At 34.0% G+C, this 24,644-nt stretch overlaps 3 protein-coding genes and 1 long non-coding RNA gene across 4 annotated transcripts; 2 read left to right on the forward strand and 2 right to left on the reverse strand.

Moving 5' to 3' along the window:
- Positions 1-6,649: 6,649 nt before the first annotated feature.
- LOC149416372 (uncharacterized) lies at positions 6,650-7,703 on the reverse strand. The gene is made up of 3 exons (XR_016303558.1): positions 7,520-7,703; positions 7,309-7,424; positions 6,650-6,820 (listed from the first exon to the last, which is right to left on the reverse strand). It is a non-coding gene; the product is annotated as an uncharacterized LOC149416372 (long non-coding RNA).
- Positions 7,704-8,616: 913 nt separating this feature from the next.
- On the forward strand, positions 8,617-11,067 carry LOC149416373 (uncharacterized). Its single transcript, XM_089641973.1, has 6 exons — positions 8,617-8,699; positions 8,786-8,857; positions 8,956-9,030; positions 10,097-10,171; positions 10,644-10,787; positions 11,005-11,067. Exons 1-6 carry the CDS (start codon positions 8,676-8,678, stop codon positions 11,065-11,067), a joined length of 453 nt encoding a protein of 150 aa, XP_089498099.1. The 5' UTR covers positions 8,617-8,675.
- Positions 11,068-12,864: 1,797 nt separating this feature from the next.
- LOC149416374 (uncharacterized) lies at positions 12,865-14,424 on the forward strand. The gene is made up of 4 exons (XM_089641974.1): positions 12,865-12,942; positions 13,036-13,110; positions 13,712-13,855; positions 14,401-14,424. Exons 1-4 carry the CDS (start codon positions 12,865-12,867, stop codon positions 14,422-14,424), a joined length of 321 nt encoding a protein of 106 aa, XP_089498100.1.
- A 1,834-nt stretch (positions 14,425-16,258) lies between these two features.
- LOC149416375 (uncharacterized) lies at positions 16,259-19,703 on the reverse strand. Its single transcript, XM_089641975.1, has 6 exons — positions 19,657-19,703; positions 18,969-19,085; positions 18,725-18,886; positions 18,238-18,506; positions 16,610-16,767; positions 16,259-16,264 (listed from the first exon to the last, which is right to left on the reverse strand). Exons 1-6 carry the CDS (start codon positions 19,659-19,661, stop codon positions 16,259-16,261), a joined length of 717 nt encoding a protein of 238 aa, XP_089498101.1. The 5' UTR covers positions 19,662-19,703.
- Between the last annotated feature and the right edge of the window lie 4,941 nt (positions 19,704-24,644).

Consider the following 24,644-nt stretch of genomic DNA (forward strand, 5'->3'; position numbering starts at 1 on the left):
AAATTATTTTCCGGATTTACCTGTAAAACTGTTTACGGACGCAAGTACATCCGGATTGGGTGCATGCTTGGTACATGTATTTAAGGACGGTACAATGCGTCCAATCGAGTTTGCTTCGCGTAGTTTAACAAGCGCTGAAAGGAAATATAGTATTTTGGATCTCGAGGCTCTGGCAATTGTATTCGGGTTAAATAAATTCTTCCAGTACCTGTTTGGAAGGGAGTTCACATTGTGCGTTGATAATATGCCATTACTAATAATTTTAGGGGAGCATAAAAATATTCCGGTTCTTGCGGCAAACCGTTTACAGAGATATGGTATCATTCTGGCAGGGTTTTCTTACAAAACGGAATTTGTGAAATCGTGTAATAACCAGGCAGATTTCCTATCTCGGTTACCGCTGAAGGACACTGTTGAGGATTTTAATGACGATTTCGGGTCTGATTTTGTTTGTTTTATTGAAAATTGTGAACATGTAAATTTTCAAGCAGTTGTGGTAGCCACCGCAGCGGACAGCGAATTACAGGTGGTATTTAGGTATTTGCGGCAGGGCTGGCCCAAACGAGTAAATCGTGACAACAGTATATGGAAATACTGGCTAAAAAGGAACGAACTGTCTATCGTAGAAGATTGTTTGTTTTGGCAACACAGAATAGTTATACCTTTTTCTCTCCAAAAGCAAGTGTTAGATTTATTACACAGGTCACATCTTGGTAGGTATTGTTAAAATGAAGGGAATAGCGAGAGCATATTTTTGGTGGACAGCTCTGAACAAAGACTTGGAGGAAGTCGTTCAATCATGTTCAGATTGTGCGTTGTCAAAACAGTCACCACCGAAAAGTCAATTGACGGTTTGGCCAAATCCAGGTAAAGCTTGGAGTAGGGTACACGTAGATTACTGTGGGCCTTTAGCGGGGAAGATGTTCCTTGTGGTGTGTGACTCATTCTCGAAATGGTTGGACTGTATTGAAGTACAGAAGGCAGATTCAACTCATACGATTTTGGAATTGAGGAAATTTTTTTCTAATTTTGGCAACCCTGAGTTAATTGTGTCTGACAATGGCTCAGTTTTTACAAGTGAGGAATTTAGAGGGTTCTTAAAGGAGAACAATATTAAACTTATGACTTCCCCTGTGAAACACCCCCAGTCAAACGGATTGGCGGAAAACGCTGTTAAAACTTCGAAAACGTTCCTCAAGAAACTGTTAGTAAACGGTAAATTCCCACTAAATTTTAATGTCAAGTTATTAAATTTTTTAATGGACTATAGAAATTCTTTGCATTGCTCGACAGGTATTGAACCAGCGGTACTGTTATTAGGAAGGAGACTGCGTTCTACTTTCGACAATTTAATTCCAGTGAAAAATGGTGATGAGTTTTCGGAAAAAGCCAAGCAAGCAAACGTTAACATTTCTAAAGCTCAATCTGATCAGGTTAAGTTTTACAAAGGGGTTAAAACCAGGGTTTTTAAAGTTGGACAAAAGTGTTTAACAAAAGATTATCGTCAGGATAATAAAGTAGTTTGGGCTAAGGGAGTAGTCTCTAGGAAGCTAGGTAAAAAAGTTTATAAACACAGATGTGACATGGAAGAGACATGTCGATCAAATGAGGGAAGTGTCAGAGAGCCGGAAGGAAGATGGCAATAGTGCACAGCATCCCGCGTCTGAAATTTCGAGGAATGAGCCTCATGAGTTAGAGACTTCAACCTTATTGCGTGGATTCACTGGTTTTCCTCCTGATTTCAGGTTGGCGGCAGAGGAGGTGGTGTCGGAGCAGACACAGGCCCGGCAACAGAGACCATGGTCGGGGAGATTGCGGCCAAGACGCGAGACACCCACATCTTCCAGAGGAAACGGGGCAACTTGACCCAAGCACCGCGGTTGTTAGTCTTAGGATTATTTGTTAGCAAATGTAATAACTTCAATTGTTGAAATAACTGCATAGCGCAGCTCTGTTATAAATCTCTGTGGATCTCTGCACAATTGATTTAATCGTGTTTTGTGCTTAATATTTTAAATTTCTAAGTTGTCTATCTTTTAAAATCATTGTTAAAACCAAATGTAATATAAAATGAATATCTATGTTGTGATTTATATATGTAAAATATTTATGTTGGTTTGTAAGTGGCTTCAGAGTTGAGGGAGGGAAGGTGTAGTGTTTGGTGTTTGCGCTCGGGTAGCTTCGGGTTCTACCGAAGATAACCGAACGCTACTAGAGGCCTTGGTTTACATCGTCGGGTAGCGGGAACCATTCTGTCGCTAGACGGCCTTAGGGCAACTTGTTACTACTATTGTCAGTTTTTATATTCCGATTAAACAACCTCCGTATATCAGTATCTACGACTATTAATAATATATCTTACCAAATCCCTATCCTCGTTATAATACTGGAGATTAAGGGCCCAGTATTATATCCTGTAAACATCAATACGTTACAGATCCTAAAATAGGTTCTTAGTTTGAGTTCTAAAAACTTGGGTAAAAGAAGGAATATTAATATGTCAAAAGATGGCTTGAGGGAAAGACGTCAAAGAATCCGTTTTTTACGAAATAGCTAATGAAATGCAGTATTTCATATTTCTGGAAGCTGAAATACTTACTCTGATTATAATCTAACTGATACAGAGTAATTTTTAAATAATAAAGTGCATATAAAGCGTATCGCTATGTAAATTTACATTATATACAATGAGCAAACAAAAATGTACTATCGTCGGCAGCGCGTAAGCATGATTAGTGTTGATATATCTGTAAATTATTTCTCGAATGTTGTACAAGATTACGGATTAAAAAGTTTAATGTGGCATATTCTGACAATAAACTGGCATCTTAAAAGATCTCAGGTCTAATTTAGTTACTTTAACCTACTTACGTAAGACGAAGCGCTGCGGACAGTTCCAATGTGTTGAAGAAACGTCTGTAGAATGTAGAAAAGTAGATGAACCAACTTCAATTTATGATTTAATAAAAAAAAGTCACAATAATAATATGTTTATTGAAATAACCACCCTAAATGCACCATTACTGAATATTAACCGTCGAACAAAAATATTGTCTTGCGAAAGCACGTGAATCATTAGATTGACTTAACCATAGACAATGCACAACACACAAGTTTTTTTTAATTAGCCTATTACGGTACCTACTTGCAACTGTGATATTAAAAATGTTCAAAAGGGTTCCATAACTCAACACTGTGACAATTCAACACACTTTTAAAAAGTAATATAAAGTCATTAGAAACGATGGAAGAAATAAGTTTTTTAACCTAACCTTACCTATTCTACTTAAACAAGTAAATAAAGTTTTTGTTTCATCACTTTCCATGACTTTAAATAACTTATTAAAGATGAGATGAATTATCATTGTGATGATTTATCCGGTCACCGTTCAAAAGATAAAAATCAATGACGTTACAATTTTAATGTTCATGAACAAATCGGTAATATCAAAAATTGTGAATGGAACTTAACTGGTTTATTTTATACTCAACATCTTAAATGCAAAATTAATCCACATGGATATTTACTAAATATAATTAAAATAAAATAGTAATAAACCAATATTTCCAATACCCTAGGTACGGTAATTTCTAAGTAATAAGAAGGCAAGCCGAAGGTATTTTTTGAACTGAGAGGAAAACACCTTATGGGCCGTTTTCGCAAGATTTTGGTCGCTAGAGGCGCTATTGTTCTACCGGTCCAACTTTTTGTGTTTAACTGTCATTTTTTAGACCGTTTGACGCAATTAAGTGTTTTTTAAATATTACAATAATGCCTGTTGTAGTGTTCCTATGTGTAGACATAGAGGTGTTTCCCAAAGATAGAGACTTAAAAGGGATTCATTCCATCAGACGTCTAAAATGGGCACCGACTCCTACATCTGTAAAGCTCAGTTCAGATTATGTAGTCAATGATATTAACCATAACACTAAGTACATTTAATTAATATCTTACCATAATTCAATATAATATAAAGGTATGGTATAATGAACAAGTAAAGAAACATTATATTTAGCCTTCTTTCGCAGTTGACATTATTTAACAAACAGTAACCGTAAATATAAGTGTAGTCAATCACAACTAACATTCATAATTATGGTAGACATAATATCTTATTTCCTTTTTTTAAATTAACCATATTTTTAATTAATGCAATAATTTTATTACACGGTTATCAAACTGTCTGGCACGAGATTTCTGGGCGGCTGATTCTTCATTGTTGGCAATATAATTTACTTTGCATTTCTCGTCCAATGTCTGTGTATCTCGTAATTGTAATTTAATTTTCAGTAGGAGTGTTTTAGGAAAAAAGATCAAATTGTTATTATTTCTTAACGTAGACCGTTTTGTATTTTATATCATGCAAGTATGGAAGTTTGAGCCTAATTTTATTTTTAGATGTACTGTACAGGCAAAAGCTACTGAAAAGTGTAGTTCCTTCAATATTTCTCTGGATAAAAGTAGAAGGAAGCAATTTAGAATTAAGAAACAGACTGGGAAGGCATCTGAAACGTGAAAAAACATATATATAAATACTACAAAACCAAAACCACAAGATGAAGCGGCGTTGCCTGTGAATCTAGAAGACCCGGCGTTGCCTGTGAATCTAGAAGACGCGGCGTTGCCTGTGAATCTACAAGACGTGACAGTGGAAGTCATATTGCCTTTTGATACTCCGTGTGATAGACCGACTCTAGATTAAGATACTCAGACAGATAATAAAAATGAAAGGTAAACAAGAGAATTTTCAAGTCAAACCATTAAACACTCTGAGTTCAGTATAATGACATACAAGAAAGACCCTGCCTCAATTCATTTTTATACCGGTTTAGAGTCATACGAGAAAGTGCTGTTTGTTTTTCAATCCTTAGGACAAGCCTCGCACTATTTCAAATACTTTTATGGTAATCCTCCCAATAATATAAATGGATTTGAACAATTTTTTTTAACATTAATGATATTGAGAACACACAAAACATTTTTTGAAATTGCAAGAATGTATCTTATATCTATTAAAGACGTTTCTAATATTTTTATTACATGGGTGAAATTCATATCACTGCAGTGGAAAGAGCTCAACCTTTGGACATCAACTGATTTTAGAGACAAATACCCTAACACGAGGTTAATGATTGACGGCACGGAATGTCTAATTAAACGGCCCACACTACCGACTGCCCAGCAAGCAACCTTTTCTACCTATAAAAATACAAATACTGTTAAAGTACTTATCGGTGCTACTCCTAGTGGCCTCATAAATTATGTGTCTCCAAGCTATGCAGGCTCTGCCAGTGATTGCCAGATCATTGAAAAAAGCAACCTTTTATCCCTGTGTGATGTTGGTGATTCTATTATGGCTGACAAAGGTTTCAATGTCCCGGACATCTTCGCACTATATGGTGTCACCACAAAAACAAACAGAATCACTTGGAGTGTTTTAGAAAAGTTGCTAGCAAAAGGGTGCACATAGAAAGAGTAATAGGACTTTTAAAAACATATAAAATTTTGAAATCCCCTATGAACTATACCTAGACAATACTTTCATCGGATATAATATTTATATGTTGCATGTTGTGTAATTTTAGATCAAGTATAATAGATAAAGATGCTTAATAAATTGTATGTAAAAAAATGAGTGTGCTTTAGACCACACGAGTGAAGTAAAACTTCACTGACTTATGCCGGGTACACGCTGTATATAATGCTAAAATACGGTAGTACTCGTTAGCTAGCTCTAGCTCCTTCTCCCGCCTCCGATCACTGTTTGCATCGATTAGCGTTGGCATGTGATTTTTCGTTACGCTTTTCGTAAGGCACCAGTTTACCCCCCAAGTGTCGAGCGTGCGTAAAGAAGTTTTATTCCAAAAACTGTTAATGTAAATACTGTTCAAATTTTACATTATATATTTTAGATAACTTCCCGAAGAGCTCATCCATCAGATTTCTAACTTAACCCTTCTTTGAAGTTCCTTTTATTTATTTATTTATTTATTAAACGCCATAAAAGGCTTTTACAGTAATGTGAAACATTGGATTATAAGTACACAGTTCAGGGCTGTCAGAGACTTGACAATTAGAAATAGCATTTTTCATTAAAATAATACATCCACAAGCAGTTTTTATTGATGCTATACATATGAATTTCACATATATGTATATATGTGGAATGTATATGTATAGAACACCATATATATGTTACACATAAAGAAGAACACAACAGTCAGTATGATGCAGTACAAACAGACATTTAACATTTCAAAAACATATCAGTTACATTCATAACCAAGTATTTTTGCCTTGATGCAAGACGGTGAGGTTTTGAAAATATCAAAAAGGTCTGTATACGTGTCGGCAGTGCGGTGAAAACGCGCCAACGGTGAATGATACAAATAGTTAGTGCTATGATTGTCACTGTGGAAAAGATGGTGGAGTCGAGTTGATTTAACAGGGACAAAAATAAAACTTTTATAATATAACTTTTGTTATATGTATTAAACAAATATGTTAAGGGACGTACTTGACTTACTTTAACCAGTAATTCCTGACATTATTTAGAATAAAAACCGTTTATTTTAATTTAAAAAATTCTTTTATTTCTCGAGGTCAATATGAAAAGAACAAGATTGCAGACATATAATAAATGTGTCGTAAATCATTTACAAACATTATACACATAGAAGAACATATCAGTACAACGAATAATTAACATTATACATAAATTATTTATTGTTTTGGCATTTATTTTATTTTTTTACATCCTAATATTATATAGTTGTTGTAGCATTGGTCAACGCGTGAGCAACTTTGTGAACAGTCAACCTGTTAAAATAAAGAAAATAAGATTAGCAAATTAAATATGCAACTAGTGCAGAATAAAAACATAAATAAGTAAGTTTGTCAAATCAATGCCTTCAGAAGGCGAAACAGCTGCCATGCATAGTAATAGATACACTTAGTAAAACATTTTAAATCCTATTTTATTTAAAATAATTATATTAAAAATACACAATATATTATTTTTCCAATAATAATTTTGGATGACATGTATTTATATGACTACTTATTCACATTCTGTACAGTCATTGGAGGTTGTCCACCACTTACCCGCCCTGGTATAAGTAACATAAGGTAGAACTACAAATACGTGCTTGCAATGTGCATAGCCGGCTGCACACTCACATTGGCATTCCAATACAGTTATATTGTATATAGACAGCATAAGAAAGATGTTTCCTTTCCTAAAATATAGGTTGTGCCATTTTCATGTGCACTTCGAACACTCGGCAAATATTGTTCAGAATACATACTTAACGCTTTGTCGGTGTTCTTCAAACTGAAACACCTAATTTATGTAGTTCTTCCCGCGTCAGTGCTGGAATATTGGAGGCCATTGAAATTATGAAGTTTATCATAGTCTTCGAGTCTTAAATAAAACGCATTATGATAATAACTATTGATAAATTAGAAAAGAAATTATCGTAGGCAATATAAATAAGAAATAGTGGTGTATTTACTAACCTTTAACAGTTTTGACATTACGTCCTTTCAATTCTTCCTTCAATTGGAAAATAGTCCAATGACCGTAATTTCTGTGCATTTTACTTACAAATCGAGCAAACTAGGTTTGTTCGAGGAAAACAAATAGCTATCGAAATGACAGATCATTGGAAGACCTCGATTTAGAATAGGTGACAGGCGGTAAACACCATCTCTTGGATATTTTGAAATCACTCAGAAAACGGCCCATTAGAAACATGAACCGTGCAGTGTTTTAGAATCGTTTTTCTATGGAATTATTGTATGTCATTAAGCCTGATGCACAGAACGTACTGATACTAATGAACTGCTGCGCTAGTTTTAGAAAGCAGGAACTTATACGTAGCGATTTTCGCTGTAATATGTTTTAAATACTGCTTAGCATTGTTTTATTCTCAAGTTATGCATTCCAGGAGGTGGCAGTACATCGATATTATATAATAGTTCAATATGCATACAAATTAATTGAAAAGTTTGTCATACAAGATGGCTGCCGTGCAATTTTCTCATCCTGGATTTGGCTTAAATCCCACTCATACAAAATCCCACTAATGCTCTATCAAGGTGTTTTTAGGCCCATTATTTAATTATTAAGGTTTTTACGTGCATTGTTGTTTATCAATTGTATAAAATTTGGCGGTAAGACATTTCACGATTTGACAAATAGCAACATTTCGATGTTTTGCGTATTTCTATGGCATAACCTCAAATACTTCCACGACTGACGTTTCGACAAGCGACTTATTGACTTTCAATTCATTAGACATTTCATAAGATTATTTAATAAACTTGTCGAATTCCGCTGCTCGTTTATTACTCAAAATAATTAAATAGCACTTGTTTCAACTTAATTAATACAACAAATACTTAACTATTTACGTTTTGGGAGATGGTAAAATAAACAATACAGTTCCATTTTTTCACAATCAAAGTTAAGTTTGAAGGTGAGGAAATATGCATAAATTCATAAAATACCCCAAACTTACAATCTGAAACCTATTTTGTGCATATTTACTTAAACCCCCGACTTAAATAGTTATCTCCTTTCGATATTTAAGTTGAAAGCAAGTGTTGTATTTCTTAATAGCTTGCAGCATGCATCGGAATTCTACAAGCTTGTAGAATTCCGTGTACAGAAATGTGCTCCGAAAAAATGCCAATGGTAAGTTATCTTTATTTTTAACACGTTGAACTTACGAATGTGACTTATAAACATGAAAACATGATGAATTCATTATTTTTCAACAGTTATCGCAGCACGGAATCCATGAACCAACAATATCTGTGAAAACAGAAGAACTATGCTATAACGAATCAACAGTAAGTCATTTTTATTTTGGACGCGTTTAAAATACAAACATTGCTTATAAATAAACATGAAACACGGTGAATTAATCAGAATTATTGTTTTTTTATAGTTATTACATCAGCACAAGATCGGTGAACCACTAAAATCTATAAAAACGGAAGAATTTAGCTCTCACGAAACAATGGTACATTACCTTTATATTGCATCGTTTAACCTTTCCCTTACTGTGCTAAAAAAATCCACGCGTTCCGGTGCTGTGTAGTCAATACACATCTCAAAATAAGCGATTAAATATCGGAAAAATATGAATATTTATAATATATATATATGAAATCAAAATACAACTGCGGACGTGTGGATTTCTCATGTTCCCACTTAGCGAACTAAAGCAGGACATCAATAGCGTGTCACTTCCTTGCATACTCTTCGCGTAGCAGTATCACACGGTTGATTGTATTGGTGTATTTGTTTCCGACTTTCAACAAAAATCTCTGATTTTTAATTGAATTTGAAAACTATGAAAAATATTATTTTTTTAATTCTGTTCATAAATGTATAACGGAGAAATACCTAAAATCTGAACCCAGAATTTATTATATTTATAGAGTTATTAAAGTTATTAGAAGCAATGTGTAGTAAATACACACCACAGATAAGGAAAGGTTTTAACATAAATTTACTAGAAATCAATTCGTAAAAAAACAATTGACTAATTTGATAAATAAATGTTTATAAAAATATACATTTTTTTGGTTTGACTGAAAATTGACTCTTGAACTAGGGACTGCCTCTTGTCTTCTTAACTGCTGTTAACATTTAAAATGTCTTTTAAAAATCGTTCATATGAAGCAGATTCTTTGTGAGGTGACTTCTGATAAGGTGTGTGTGCGTTTACCACCAAACTAAAATAAAATGCACTGTCATCGACAACACGTCTAACTGTCAAGTTTCATCTCCATCGGATGTCGGAAAGTGGATTAATTTCCGCCTCCAAGATTTACAATCATGTCCGAAACCAATAGTGATTTTCAAATAGATATATTTAAAAAGACATGAAACACAGTGAATGAATCAAAATTTAAAAATCGTTTGTTTACAGTTATTGCACCGGCATAGGATCGGTGAGCCACCAAAATCCATAAAAACTGAAAAAATGTGCTCTCACGAAACAAAGGTATTTTTGCTTTGTTTTTGACACATTACATTCAAACATTACTTATGGACATTAACATAGTGTTATTTTTTTATAGATGTTACACCAGCACTGGATCCGTGAAGAACCAACACTCGAAACCCCAGAAGAAATATACTATGACAAAAAAATGGTACTTTTTCGTTATTTGTTTAATGTTTAATGAACCTTAGTTATGAAAACCTTTTTAACTTTTTAAAGATATTATGTGAGCACGGGATTTGTGAAGATCCAGTACCTAAAACCTTAGAAAAATACATGACAAAACAATGGTATTTTATCTATATTTGTAAAACATTAAATATTTATTTTTAATTATATTCCTTTATCTTCGCTGATTAACAATCAAGTTGTGTGGTTAAGTTCATATCTATTCCTTATGAAGCGATGTTTTTCGGGCTCGCTGTTGGCCGATAAATTAACAATATTTTATATCAAATAGATATTATGTAAGAGGGGGCTAATCTATCGTTATTATATATCGATGATCGTTATGTAATCTTTCTACACAATGGTTCAATTGTGATTATTTAATGTAAGTACATTATATCCATTTATTTTCCCTGGCTGTAGAAATTTAAATTATTTTTTTTTTTTTATTGCAGAAATTGGCGAGTAATGATGGAGAATCCAAAAGAAACTTTACAACTGTGGGGGACATGAAAATTGAAGATATATTTGAAGAAACTGTAAATCCATGTGCATCTACCTCGGAGGAAGTTATAGCTGGGAGGGCTGCTACTCCTCCAGTATTGTCTTTTACAAAACGAGGTACGGAAAGGAAACGAAAAATAAAAACACTGTCGGCAAGTGATAAAAAATCTCTGGCAAAACAAAAGAAAATTCTTAAACATCCTCTACGTTTACCCTGCACGGTGAAAATTTGCAAAAAGAATTGTATATCGAAAATTGTTGAAACTAGAAGAAAAGCAATTCACAATCAGTTTGTTAACATGTCCTGGTCAGAACAACATTCATTTATGTCGGAGAATACTAAATGTCTTAAAACCAAGAAATCAATCACCTTAGAGGCAAGGAAAGCTCTTACAACAAAATATTTTCTTCCGAACGAAGAAAACATCAAGCAACTAGTTTGCAAATTCTTCTTCCTTACTACTCTGGGGTTCCATGGAAAGAATGACTCCGTTATATATAAAATACAAAAAAGAAGAAACAAAGATTCCACGGAACCATTTGAAGACAGACGAGGAAAAAAACCATCTGTTAATAAAATTAATACAACATTAATTACTGATCATATTGAATCCTTTCATCCAACTACATCACATTACTACTGGCCGGAACATGCCCCTGTTATTAAATATTTACCCAGTAATGTGACGGTGAGGAAGATGCACAATGATTTAATGGTAAAAAATCCACTATTGAAGTGCTCGTATGAAGCGTACCGGAACATCGTGAAAAATCAAAATATCCGCTTCACAAAAATGTGCTCTAACGAAAGAATGGTACGTCTTCTTTATTTTGGACAGTTTTAAGATTCAAACTTTACTTATGGAAATGAAAACACAGTAAATTAATTCAATGTATTATTTTTTTACATATGTTATACCAGCATGAAGAACCAATACCCAAATCTATGGAAGACACGTGGTATGAAAATACAATGATGGTAGGTTGTCTGATAAATACACGGGTATCTAATATAGAAAAAAACAGTCTGTAGTAGTTAGATCAGGAGCGAGAAACCTTTTTTGCCGTCAGTGGCCATTTGGATGTGTTTACTATTAACCGCGGGTTGCACTCAGATCTTAGTATCACATCTGAAAATGACTATACATATTAACTGCAAATTTTTTAACAGCACTCTGAACGCGAGAATGGTTTCCGTTGAATTGCGTATTCAGATGAATCCGCAAATCGCATTCAAAACACAAGACTGGTTTAAGCTTGGTAATGCCCATCTCTGAGTTAGATAATAATAAGAAATAAGTATTTAAAATGGAAAATTGATTTGGTGGCATTTGTTACTGATGCGAATGTTTTGAGGTTAGTTTTTTTCTGCTCTTATTTAACCCAAAATTTCATCCGATAATTTTAAAAAAGGTTCTAATTAAGAAATAAAAACAAGATTAAATAACTGTATAATCTTAGAACTCCGACAGAAGAAATATTCAAAAACTTCAATGTTTACAATGTACAGAAACTATATTCAAAAAATATTTTATTTAAACTGAAAAAAAACATATCCGAATACTCCACTGCCCAACATAAATACACAACCAGGGCAAAAAGCGAAAATATCCTGATTACTCCCAGTTTGAACACATCCTTTGGACAGAGAAATAATAAATTCCATGCTATAAAATTGTTCAATGCTCTACCAAATGAAACCAAAAAAATAAACGAAATGAGTATATTTAAAACAAAAGTCAAAACATGGCTTAGAGATCAAAGTAATAATCAACTTACAAACATTATGAAGACAATGTAAAGACAATTCAAACTAAATACAAAAATCTAAGAAAAACTACAGGCCGCCTCAGAACAGGAAACCCTAGTGAGGAGGACTGTGAAAAAAATACAAAAAATATACTTATATTATACTTTAAACCTACATAATGTACAAATTTTGCTATTGATATTAATAAAAAAAAAAAAAAAAAAAAAATATATTATTATGTCAAAACTTAGCGTGATGAAAAGACGTCAAATTAGCAAATTTTTTTTATCTAACTGGATACACAGTGTCACTATTTTCTGTATATTCACCGGTCATGTTTATTTGTAAATGTTTTGAATTTTATACTTTACTTATAGACATGGAAACAGCATGAATTAATTCAATGTATTTATTTTTGACAGATGTTACACCAGCAAGGGAACATTGAAGAACCAATGCCAGAAACCAGACAAGAAATGATATTCTATGACAAAACAATGGTACGTTATTGTAATTGGTTAAAGGTTTAAAATACCAACATTAACACTTATATGAAAACACATTAAAATAATTCAATGTATAATTTTTTACAGATATTACGTGAGCACACGATTTGTGAAGAACCAATTCCTGAAACTGCGGAAGAAATATACTTTGACAAAACAATGGTATATTTTCTTTATTTGTAAAACATTTAACATGCAATTGTTATTTTTAACGCACCCAATGAAAGTATCGGGGTAGAATTATCGGGCTAGCGCCTTATCGCAGATGCTATGTCAAGTGATTATTAATATCGCGGGAGAATAATGCTTACTGCTAAGTATGCATTTTAAATGAAACGATCATATTTTTCATAAGGTTAACATTATTCAACACAAAAATATTACAAAGGGTTTTATCAAAATGTTTCGGCGATCACAAACATATATACGTGTTGCACTCCAAGCGCTCGAGACAGAATAAAATTCCTATTAGAATTTTCGAGATGCACTGGCAGGTTCCCTGTAGGTGTGGCGATTCTAGAAATTGCCAGTCTTTAAAATGAATATTTCCTTCACCGTGTTCTCTGTTAGCTCAAACGATACACTGTTCCCTGTTTTATTAGCTAAAAACTTGCGATTGAGAGCGATTATCTCAGAAAGCAATTTTAGCGATTATTCCTTTTTTCTACTCAATGCTTCAATTATTGTACTTAATTTAGGACCAAAATTTTCCTTTATCTTCTCTAGTTGTAGAAATTTAAACTAATTCATTTTTTTATTGCAGAAATCAGCGAGTAATGATGGAGAATCCAAACGGAACTTCATAACTGCGGAGAACATGAAAATTAAAGAGTTATTTGAAGAAAACGTACTTCCATGTGCATCTACCTCGGAGGAAGTTATAGCTGGGAGGGCTGCTACTCCTCCAGTATTATCTTTTACAAAACGAGGTACGGAAAGGAAAAGGAAAATTAAAACATTCTCCGCAAGTGATAAAAAATTTCTCGCAAAACAAAAGAAAATTCTTAAACATCCCCTGCGTTTACCATGCACGGTGAAAATTTGCAAAAAGAATTGTATATCGAAAATTGTTGAGACTAGAAGAAAAGCAATTCACGATCAGTTTGTTAACATGTCCTGGTCAGAACAACATTCATTTATGTCGGAGAATACTAAATGTCTAAAAACCAAGAAATCAATCACCTTAGAGGCAAGTAAAGCTCTTACAACAAAATATTTTCTTCCGAACGAAGAAAACATCAAGCAACTAGTTTGCAAATTCTTTTTCCTAACTACTCTGGGGTTCCATGGAAAGAATGACTCCGTTATATATAAAATACAAAAAAGAAGAAACAAAGATTCCACGGAACCATTTGAAGACAGACGAGGAAAAAAACCATCTGTTAATAAAATTAATACAACATTAATTGCTGATCATATTGAATCATTTCAACCAACATCACATTATTTAAGGCGAGAACATGCCCCCTTCGTTAAATATTTACCTAGTGATGTGACAGTTAGGTTGATGCACAACGATTTCATGGTAAATAATCCACTATTTAAGTGTTCATACGAAGCATACCGTAATGCTGTCAAGAATGATAATATCCGCCTCACAAAGTCGGGGCACGAGATATGTGAACAGTGTGAACACTTCAGGCATCACGATCCAGAACACGTTCAAACTAATTCCGAGAACTGCGATGTGTGTGTTGATTACCAAATACACATTAAAAAGTCGTCTGACTCTCGCGAAGCTTATAAAAAAGACGAGGAAGCCTCACATTCAGATGCACTTTGTGTTTCGGCTGATCTGCAGAAGATCATTATGTTGCCAAGGATTGATGCATTCAAAACGGTGCTGTCCACGCAACGAATCATAGCGTACCATGAGAGCTTTGTTCCCGTGGGGAATAACCAGAAAAAATTCAAGCCATTTGCTGCGATCTGGCATGAAGCAACGTCAGGGAGAAGTGACGAAGAACTCATCAGTACATTCTATGCTTTTCTTTTAGCTAATCGCGATGCCAAACATATCACAATTTGGCTGGACAATTATCCACTCGAACGATCGCGCGTCAAAAAACTTTTTTCTCCGATTGCTCGCGGTTTTTTGGCGACGAATTTGAATATTTTCCGCCAACATTAAAAAAATCAAACCTCCGAATTTTAATACGGAGACATAAAACTGATTGTAGTGCTATACAGCCAATGAATTCACCTATATTTTTATAATTATTCTATATTTTTAGAATTGATAGATAAATTATTAAAAAATCTTAAACTTTATGAATGCGCGAAATTAGCGTTTTTGTGATTTGAAATTGCCGCCAGTGGCAGTTTTAAATATCTTTATAGAATATTTTCTACGTTTTTATGTTCTCTATGGCCTGTTTGATAACCACAGATGCAAGAATATAATGGGAAAATAATTTTTTGTACGTTATGCTCTCTTCAAAAGTTTGGTTAGAAAATAATTTTTTAAAATTTGAGTGCGTGACGTGTCAAAATTGAAATCACTGTATTATACTATATAATAAATTTACCACAAAAACTGGTATTACGTTAGGAAGATACATTAACTGTCTACAATTATTAATAAGCATAGTCGCCGTGTTGGCTTTATTTTATTCATTTGATGAATTATACAGAGAGCCTATTTCACGATGTCAAAATCATGGTGCTACTTTTTAAATAATTGTAAATTAGAACTGGAGATTTGTAACCATGTTTTTATATAACGTGCAAAACGAGGAAATAAGGCTTAAAATGAGATATACATCATAGATATAAACATTGCCAATATTTCAGGGGGATACTTTGAAAGTTGATGAAATTCACCAATATTTGACGAAAAATCACTACTGACAGCTACCTTAAGGTCAATCTACATAGGGTATATCGGAATATGTAAAATGATGATAAATTTGTATATATATATCAAACCTTTGTATGACCGTAGAATGGCAAATAAAATCATAGTGATAATTTTATATCTAAACGCAAAGGTATCGAAAAAAAATGGATGAGGGGAAAATAATTGATGGAACCAATAATTGATTTATTTATTAAGCCCTAATATCCTTTTAAATCAATATTACAGTTGTATGGTTACAATGAAAGAGCAGTATTTTGATTTAAACATTGTTTACACACTTTGTCATAATAAAAATGTATTCAGTTTATTGGTTTATTCATAATTTAAGAAAATCAATACATAATAATATCATTGTGCCTCGCTATAGAGTGAGATTCTGAGTATCGCTCTGGTGAGGGACCACCATTCAGAATTGAACATTGCTTGAATTGGCTTAGTTATGTTTAGTGACTAGATCTGGAAAAGACTAATACCTTGATACATTAAAATTGCCAAGAATACATACATTTCCTCTTTATTCGTGGGAGCCCATTTATTGGTACGCGCATGACGCTTAAATTGTTTTTTCGCAATCCATTGATCTGCATACCTGTTGGTCTCTCTCGCGATCAGTTCAACGAAATCTGCATCAAAGATTTTAAGAAAGGCATCCACAGGTTTGCCCATTTCGTCGGTATTGAAAGTTGGTCCCGGCGTGCCTGTGAAAGTCTCCCTTATCCCAGTAAAACGTAAGATATCATTAGACCAATCGAAAGAGTAACCTTCAGGCGGCAGAATCAAACGCATTGCCTCACTATCTACCTGGTCTTGTCTACTAAAGTCTATGGCCATAGCGGAGTTAGGTGAAACGTTGATAATATTATGATAAGGTATTGGCGGCATGCAGAAGGTATCCTCATCGCTCTCTTCGTGGTCGACGTCACTCGCTTCGTCATCCTCGTCGCTCGATCTGTCCATTTCTGAAACAACAGAAAACCCAAATTAATTTAATGTGTCTATATTACGATAACCCACTGCCTCTGGTACGGCTTATGACTCGCAATACGATGGTCGCGGGATCAAATCAAATAAATTATATTTGAATAATTAGTGTTATTTTCACACAAAATTCATTTAAAATAATATATATTATATTTGCGGCACGTTCCAGAGTGGAAGATACCCATAGTATCGCCCTGGTGTAAGACCCCATTCAGAATTGAAACGTTGCTTGAAATGGCTTTTGACGGCCGGCATAGTCCAGTGGTAACGCATTGGACTGCCATTCCGAAGGTCGCCGGTTCGAACCCGGCGTGCGCAAATAAATTTTATTTGATTGATTTGTGTTATTTCACAATTAATTAATTAAAATAATAATTAAAATAATATATAGTATATTTGCGGCACGTTCCAGAGTGGAAGATACTACCAGTATCGCCCTGGTGTAAGACCACCATTCAGAATTGAAACGTTGCTCCAAATGGCTTTAGCCGTGTTTAGTGACTAGATCTGAATAGCCAGGTACTTCCCCATCTTCCTCTTTCCCTTCCCCACTTACCTTCAGCCTCACAACATCCCCCAATTGGGGATGCCATAGTCTCACTGGCTCCAGCTGAGGCTCTTGTGAGGTATTCATATAAAAAAAAATATAAAAAGTTAATCAAATACTTGAGGCGGGCAATGTCAGGAGTCAGAATAGCACAGTCAGGTAGGTATGGAATGAAGAAAAGAGTGTGTGTGCCAAGATCGAGTTGCATGGTGGTTCATCCTCTCTGCCTACCGAAATGGCGTGAAGGTAAGTTAGTTAGTTTTATAACTCACGGTTTCCAAGTACAGACTCTTCTAGTACAGCTGCCTCGTCCACGTTACTTTTTCTGCCCATGTCTGACTCTGAAATAAAAGAAAACACAAATTTACAGTAGAATTTGGATATAATGACTTTGCATTTAACGGTCTACTGTTTTAAGTGACGATAATGTAAACTCTAGTAAGGTTTCATAGCTTTTAGTAGGAAAACGTATCCGTTTAAAGTGACCAACTACGTAAAGCGACCTATTTTAATGATAATTTGTCCGGTTACAAAACCCACCTACCAATACAGCCTCGCAACACAATGAGTCCCGTGAAGCGAAAGTGTTTTTTCAATTTAAGAAAAAAATGCTGTATTACACCGTTTAGAAGCCGGTGAATCAAATGTAATCCTCGCAAAGAAGTTCGGCATGTCTTATTTCTCACTCTGCAATACCCGTTACAGAAAAAAGATGTGTAATGATGCATCCACGACATAACAACAATACATTTTGTATGTTTGTTATGTGGAATTTTTAAGTACTATGCTTATTTCCTGCCAATATACCAACAGTGAAACTGTGCTAGGGATATCAATATAAAATATAGATAATTGATTTTATATTGAGCCCCTGGTATGACATTTCAAAAAATAAACTCACCGTTCCCAAACGCCGACAATTCTTCGTAGAATGGTACGTCCACCCACAGCTCGCTGTGATAGCCGGCTTCCGGAGAGAAGAGTTCCCCACTCCGCGATGTCCCAGGTAACGGCTCGGGAGATGCTGCACGGATAGGCATAATTGGTGCATTGGGAGCCGTTGATTGGGTCTGTGCGGGAGTGGACATCCACGGTGGTGGTACGGGTCGTGGCAACGGTGAAGGCGTCCCTTGTGAAAAGGGACACGTTGTTCTCTCCGGAGATGGAATTCTGAAAACATTTACATAAATCATAGAAAATTGTTCTCATTCACGTGTGAAACAGTAAGTACAGTATGTAAATAAACAATAAAATAAGAACTCTGTAAAATATGCACTGAATGTGCCAAATGCACAGAGCGCTGAACTTACCAACTCTCACTGTAAGAGTGGAACGCTGTCAGGAAAAAACAATAATATTGTACCAAGCATCTAAATACGATTACTTACTTTTGTTTAGTTTTTCTTGGAGGTGCGGTAGGGAGCAAAATGCGCGCCGCCTGCTTCTTGAATTTTCGGCTTTCCAGCTCTAGCCGGATGGAAGCAGGCAGGGCCCTAACAGCCTTTAGGGCCTTGACGCGATCTTCTCGCACCAGTAGCAAAGCAGGGTCGCTGTTTAAATAAATACAAATATATGATGAGTTCAACGGCCACAGCAAAGTACTTTCATAAAAAAACATTAAAAAATACTAACACTCCAGACGAGGCTGCAATTGCAGCTCTGCGTTGACGTCCACGTGCAGGTAGTCCGGCACCAGCTCGTACCCCACGTCTCCCTTTTCCTCTGCCTCCTCTTGCAGTCAGCACCGCTCTATAAATTTTAAATTGAAAACACTTAATGTAAGTACTTAAATGTTTAAATTTTGTTAAATATTGCACTAATATAAAATTTGAAAATAATTATTGGGTTGTGGAGTGATCCCTTTCCCTGGACGACAGCTGTTTCTGCACAAATTTGGTAAAAGTAAACAAATTAATTAATTATACAACTAAATTACTAAATTTTTATTGTGTGACGAAGGCTTTACACCATTTTACATGTGAAAAAGAGTCAACTTTTTGACATATGACTTAAAATAATTGGTTAGCAAATATCTGTATTAATAATGAACCAATTCAAATAAAACTTATATATATCTCTTTGTTTTGAATCACTGTGATGGAATATCTATATTTCAAATGCGCGAGTGCAGTATTTAAGACATTATTGTAAATCAAAAACAGATGACGTCTTCAGTTGACGTAATCTTACACAAAAACTTCAACCAAAACAATATAATACAAACAAACGAATTAAAAACGCATTTCAAAGATAGATAAGTCAATCATGATTACACAGATATATAATTATGCGTTAAAAACCCAATAAATTAATTACTTACGGCATTTTAGGAAGAGTCCAAAATTTCGTGAATGTTGAAAATTTATAATTTTGTTTTTGACAGGACGCCATAAAAAAACCGCGAAAACTCGTTAAATAACACTTCAAAGACAACGGATAAGTTCATAGACAAAGAGAATATATTATCAGCTATTCGATAAAACAAGTAGCTGGCCATGGAAACGTTTTAAATAATTACAATAAATATTTTACGAATGGTAGAAAAATCGGTCCATTTTTGGACCGATATCAATCGCAGAAAAATAAAAGTGGTCGATTTTTCGACCGAAATCGTTCCAGTGGTTATGCAGCTCAAAATAAGAATTGGACCCTGTTTTCATTCTTAGTATACATAATCAATTCACATCAAATATCGGCGCAAGTAATCACTTTAAAGTACTTCGAGTCAGGGCATACTTTTATGTCGGCAAACAGCTTTCATCATTCCGTGGAAAAAACGTTAAAGGAACAAGAAAATACGTACGATTTTAGTGACTTCCAAGAAGCCGTGTCAAAGGCAAATTCAGGAAATGTCTCCACAAAAGAGATGAAATTTGCAGATTTTTACAATTGGAAAGACCTTTTCTCTGGTTGCAAAATTAGCAACAAAAAATTTAACCAACGAATGCCTTGTGTGAAGGACATCATAAGAATAAAAGCTATTAGAGGGCTTAAATCACTAATTTATAATATTTCTTACGGTAGTGACGCTACAGAATTTGTAATGAATTTCTTAACGAAAGCGTCCCTATTAAATGTACCGGAGCCTGTTCCTTACGTTGCTCCCCGCGGAATTAGTGAGGACAAGAAAAATTCCATTTTGACCAAACTGGGTAAAGTAATTCCAGCAAATAGATTACTATTTTGGCAAAACTTGCCTACTAACTAATCTATTTACCCACATAGAGAACAGTGTCTGTCTCTGGTGGACATTGGATGTGGATTCTATGAGGACAGTCACTGTTACACTACCCCATCACCTTTTCCCATTCCTTGGTAAAAAGGCCCGCGGGGCTTTAATATAAAGAACTTTTTTTACACAAAGGGTAGTAATAAACAGGGGTTGAATTTACTTTGTAATTGCATTAATCCCCTGCATACCCATTTTTTACCGATTTATAACAAGTTTCTTGTTAATTCTTTAGGTTTTTAAGTTCCAAAAAATATATACGTTATTTTTTAAGATAATATCTAAACATTTATTATGCCGAAACGTAAATTATATAAAATTCCCTCGGTAGAAAAAAAAATCACAAAGTAAGCTCCGAAAATTATTAAACACGTTTTGTTCTGTTATTTAATATGTTATATTTTATACATACGTTTTTTTTTCAAACGAGGCACACATTGTTACTTGACATTTTAAGTAAATGAAATGAAAATACTTGGTTTTAAGTCACTCTTGATAAATTTTACTGTCTACCGGTTTCGGTACCTCCGTACCATCATCAGGGCTGTTATAAAAAAAATTGATATTAAATACAGAAGTACACATATATATTGCGAACTTTGAAGTTCACGGAACCTTTAATTAATGAATTATGACCATACATATAACCGTGATACAGGAATTAAAGTCCTACATAAAAATTGAATAGTTTTAAGACTCAATAATTTAGAATATTTGGAAATATGAGTACTTCTGTTTTTAATTGCATAATTTTTATAACTGTCCTGAAGATGGTACGGAGGTACCGAAACCGGTAGACAATTATTTTTTCAATAAAGTGACCAAAAACCAAGTAATTTCATTTATTTATATAAAATGTGTATCTTTAAATGCAACATAAGCATTTCTCGAAAGATTTTTGCTCTATTTCACACATTAAATACTATCGTTTTTTTATTATTATTAGCTCACTCCCTCTAAAATTCGTATTTTCATATCTCCCTTTCAAACCATCTTTGAACGCTTACTACGGGGCCTTAAACAAATATAAACATAATCAAAAACCTTTAGAAACAATATTTTGATTCGAAAAAATCGTTAAGGTACGTTTTAAAATATAGAATAAGCTATGAAAAATGTCGATGTAATTTGTGTATTTGCTAAACTAAGTGGACAAATAAAATTTTCAACATCGCAAGTGAATTGAAATTTTTAATGGTTCCCATCAAAATCCTAAAGTTTTCATGCAATGTGCTTTTTTAATATGCTTATAACTTCAATGAGGTTATATTTGGATGTTTGTAGTATCTCTCGTGGGCCGCACATACATTTTAAAGATGGGTGGGGGTTCAAATTCCTTGATATATAATTATAACCTCATTTTACAAATTACTTACCTATTTCTTAAATTTTTCATTTATATCCACACCTGAAAAGAATTTTTCGAAAATCATTATTCACAAATGTGTCAACTAGATATTTATTATTACATTCGGAACGCGAGAATGGTTTCCCTTGAATTGCGTCAACAAGTTCGCAACTATAAGTTTCAAAGTTACGTTCAGAACACAAGACTGGTTGTAATTTGAGACAGACAATTCTGCAGGAATCCTCGATGATGGTTACATGCGCAACAAGCAAATGGTTTTCCTAATAATATTGCAGTAAGTGGTGTGCAACTCGAATTTTAAACTTCACTTAGAACATGAGAATGATTTCCTTCGAAATGCGTCAGCAAATGAATCCACAACTGGTGGTTTGTGGGGATTTTTTAAGTAAAGGAAGTACTGGGAAGGAAAAGGGTATAAGAGATAGGTAGCAATCCGAAGGTCGGTGTGTTAAGGAGAGACGGACGTACGAATCCATCCTTCCCACTACCGTGCAAAGCGAAAGGTTGAGAGAGTCCTGCTGAAAATGTAAAAAGGTCTCCTTCGACCAGTCTCTCAAGTCATGAATCAATTTCTGTATTTATATTAATTTATTTTGAATGTTAGTATTTGTCGTATGGTTGTCACAGGAAAGCAAATTTCCCATTGTATCCCTCTACCGAAGCAATTGCGGAAGTATAACGATGCTATTGACTTTATGATTATTTAGGACATTTTTGATTTAATGATTTAGACCTGCAAACAATGAGATGTGTAATTTCATGATCTGTCCTATTTACAAGAGTGAAACATGAAACCATGGAGACACTGGAAGAAGATTATCGCCCCCATGAGAATATTCATTCAAATCTCACACCATAAACATCACGCTCAAACTCTTTACAATCTAAGAAAAGCCTATTTATGCCGCCACTGCAGCTATTCTTGTTATTTTAATTCACATTTAAAAGTACACTTTCTTGATCATACTGAAGAAAAACCATTTACATGTTTGGAATGCGGTTATTCGTGTTCACGAAAGTCATCCTTACCGGTTCATTTTTTTAACTGACAGTCAAGATAAACCATTAACATGTTCTAAATGCACCTATTCGTGTTCCCCGAAAACACAATAACGTAACCATGTTATGACTCATACTGGTGTTAAACCATTTGTTTGTTCCGAGTGCAACTACTCATCTTCATACAAGGCTGATTTAAGACGACACCTTCTGACGCATTCTGGAATAAAACCATTTTCCTGCTATGAATGCAACTATTCATTTTCTATGAAACATTTCTTTAAGAACTCACTCGCGGATTCCCAGTAAAGAGAAACCCTTCTCATGTTCATATTGCAACTTTTTATGTGCGAGGAAATCAGTTTTACAACAACACACCATCACTCATTCTAGAATAAAACCATTTTTCTGTGCCCAATGTATCTATTCGTGTTCATTGAAGTCTTGAAATATTACTTTTACATTCAATCTTGAATAAAGCCGTTCTCGTGTGCCCCTGCAATTATTCAGGTTCATTGGAGGTGTAATCAAGGCATTTATGGACTCATAATGTACCAAAGTAAACTTAATTCAAGCCGTAACTTTAATTGTCTATAGTATTATTACCTCCCTATAATTAAATTCGGACAAGTCAAATCAATCATAAGAATTACCTGACTTATTTTATAATAAATTTAATTAATAAATAATTTCAGACGTTAGATTCTGACTAATGATGGTGGTAAACCATAATTTTAACATTATTTGTTTGTTTAGAGTGGTTAAGATTCTCGAATACAAATTCAGTGGTGCGATTTCAATTACTGGAGTGCGCAAGTAAATTTAATTAACTGTTTTGTTCTTCACATTGCAATTAAATAATTGAAATTAATTATTGGATCTTTTTATTTTAGTTATTTTTTTAAAATACATTTGGTAATCTTTCAGTTTATCTGGCCATTTCAATGCATTGGATCCATACTTGAACAAAACTTCCATAGATTTTTCTTGTTGTCCTAGATCTACATATGTATAGAAGAGTTTCTTGTTTTTTGCTAGAAATTTATGATCCATGTACCCCTTCCACTATTTTTCCAAAATTTTTCAACATTTTTTATGTTGTTAGACATTATTTGAGATTTTCACGGCCAAAAGTATTTTAAGCAATGATTTATTTTTACATTTCGTGATTAGGCATATATTTTTAAATAAAACAAACCAAGCTTAGTTTAAGCGAAACCGGTCGATGTGTAAAATATTAGTATAAGAATCGGGGATAAATACGACTGTATCAGCCTTACTAAAGAAAAACCACTTCACATTCGTTAAACGGTGTTTTTGTTGAACAGTGTATAAAGAATGTGAAAATTAAGATTCGTGTTTGTACCAATAAAAAGAATCTTTAACGCAACACTTTTTTATGCGACTTCACGCATGCGCATTAAAATATTCTTGAAGCGCCAAAACCGTGGTTGACAACTGTTTTTATTTATATTGAAATATCTTCACAGATCGTTTTTTTTTTCTTTTCATAAAATGATCAATTTACTAAATCAATATATTTATAACTTATCATAACATTTAGTGTTATTGTTAGTCAGTTTTAGACAAGTAAATGCATAATAATAGCATTTGTAAAATCAACTTTCACATTATGTCATAAAGTTAGGTAAAAAAGATTATGCCACTATGTTATATCTCTGCTTACTAGCAGATTTCTGTGTGGAGAACT

Source organism: Hesperophylax consimilis, chromosome 17, assembly GCF_061612785.1.
Source record: "Hesperophylax consimilis isolate HC1 chromosome 17, BYU_Hcon_1.0, whole genome shotgun sequence".
In the NCBI taxonomy this organism is placed as follows: domain Eukaryota; kingdom Metazoa; phylum Arthropoda; class Insecta; order Trichoptera; family Limnephilidae; genus Hesperophylax; species Hesperophylax consimilis.

Coding starts and splice junctions, on each gene's coding strand:
- LOC149416375 (XM_089641975.1), bottom strand. Junction 18,507..18,724: donor CCAAGAAAAACTAAACAAAA/GTAAGTAATCGT, acceptor AAATGTTTTCAG/AATTCCATCTCCGGAGAGAA. Junction 16,768..18,237: donor ATTGTCGGCGTTTGGGAACG/GTGAGTTTATTT, acceptor CTGTTGTTTCAG/AAATGGACAGATCGAGCGAC.
- LOC149416373 (XM_089641973.1), top strand. CDS start 8,676: ATGTGCTCCGAAAAAATGCCAATG. Junction 10,172..10,643: donor TATACTATGACAAAAAAATG/GTACTTTTTCGT, acceptor TTTTTATTGCAG/AAATTGGCGAGTAATGATGG. Junction 10,788..11,004: donor GGAGGGCTGCTACTCCTCCA/GTATTGTCTTTT, acceptor TGTCCTGGTCAG/AACAACATTCATTTATGTCG.
- LOC149416374 (XM_089641974.1), top strand. CDS start 12,865: ATGTTACACCAGCAAGGGAACATTGAAGAACCAATGCCAGAAACCAGA. Junction 12,943..13,035: donor TATTCTATGACAAAACAATG/GTACGTTATTGT, acceptor AATTTTTTACAG/ATATTACGTGAGCACACGAT. Junction 13,856..14,400: donor GGAGGGCTGCTACTCCTCCA/GTATTATCTTTT, acceptor ACATTATTTAAG/GCGAGAACATGCCCCCTTCG.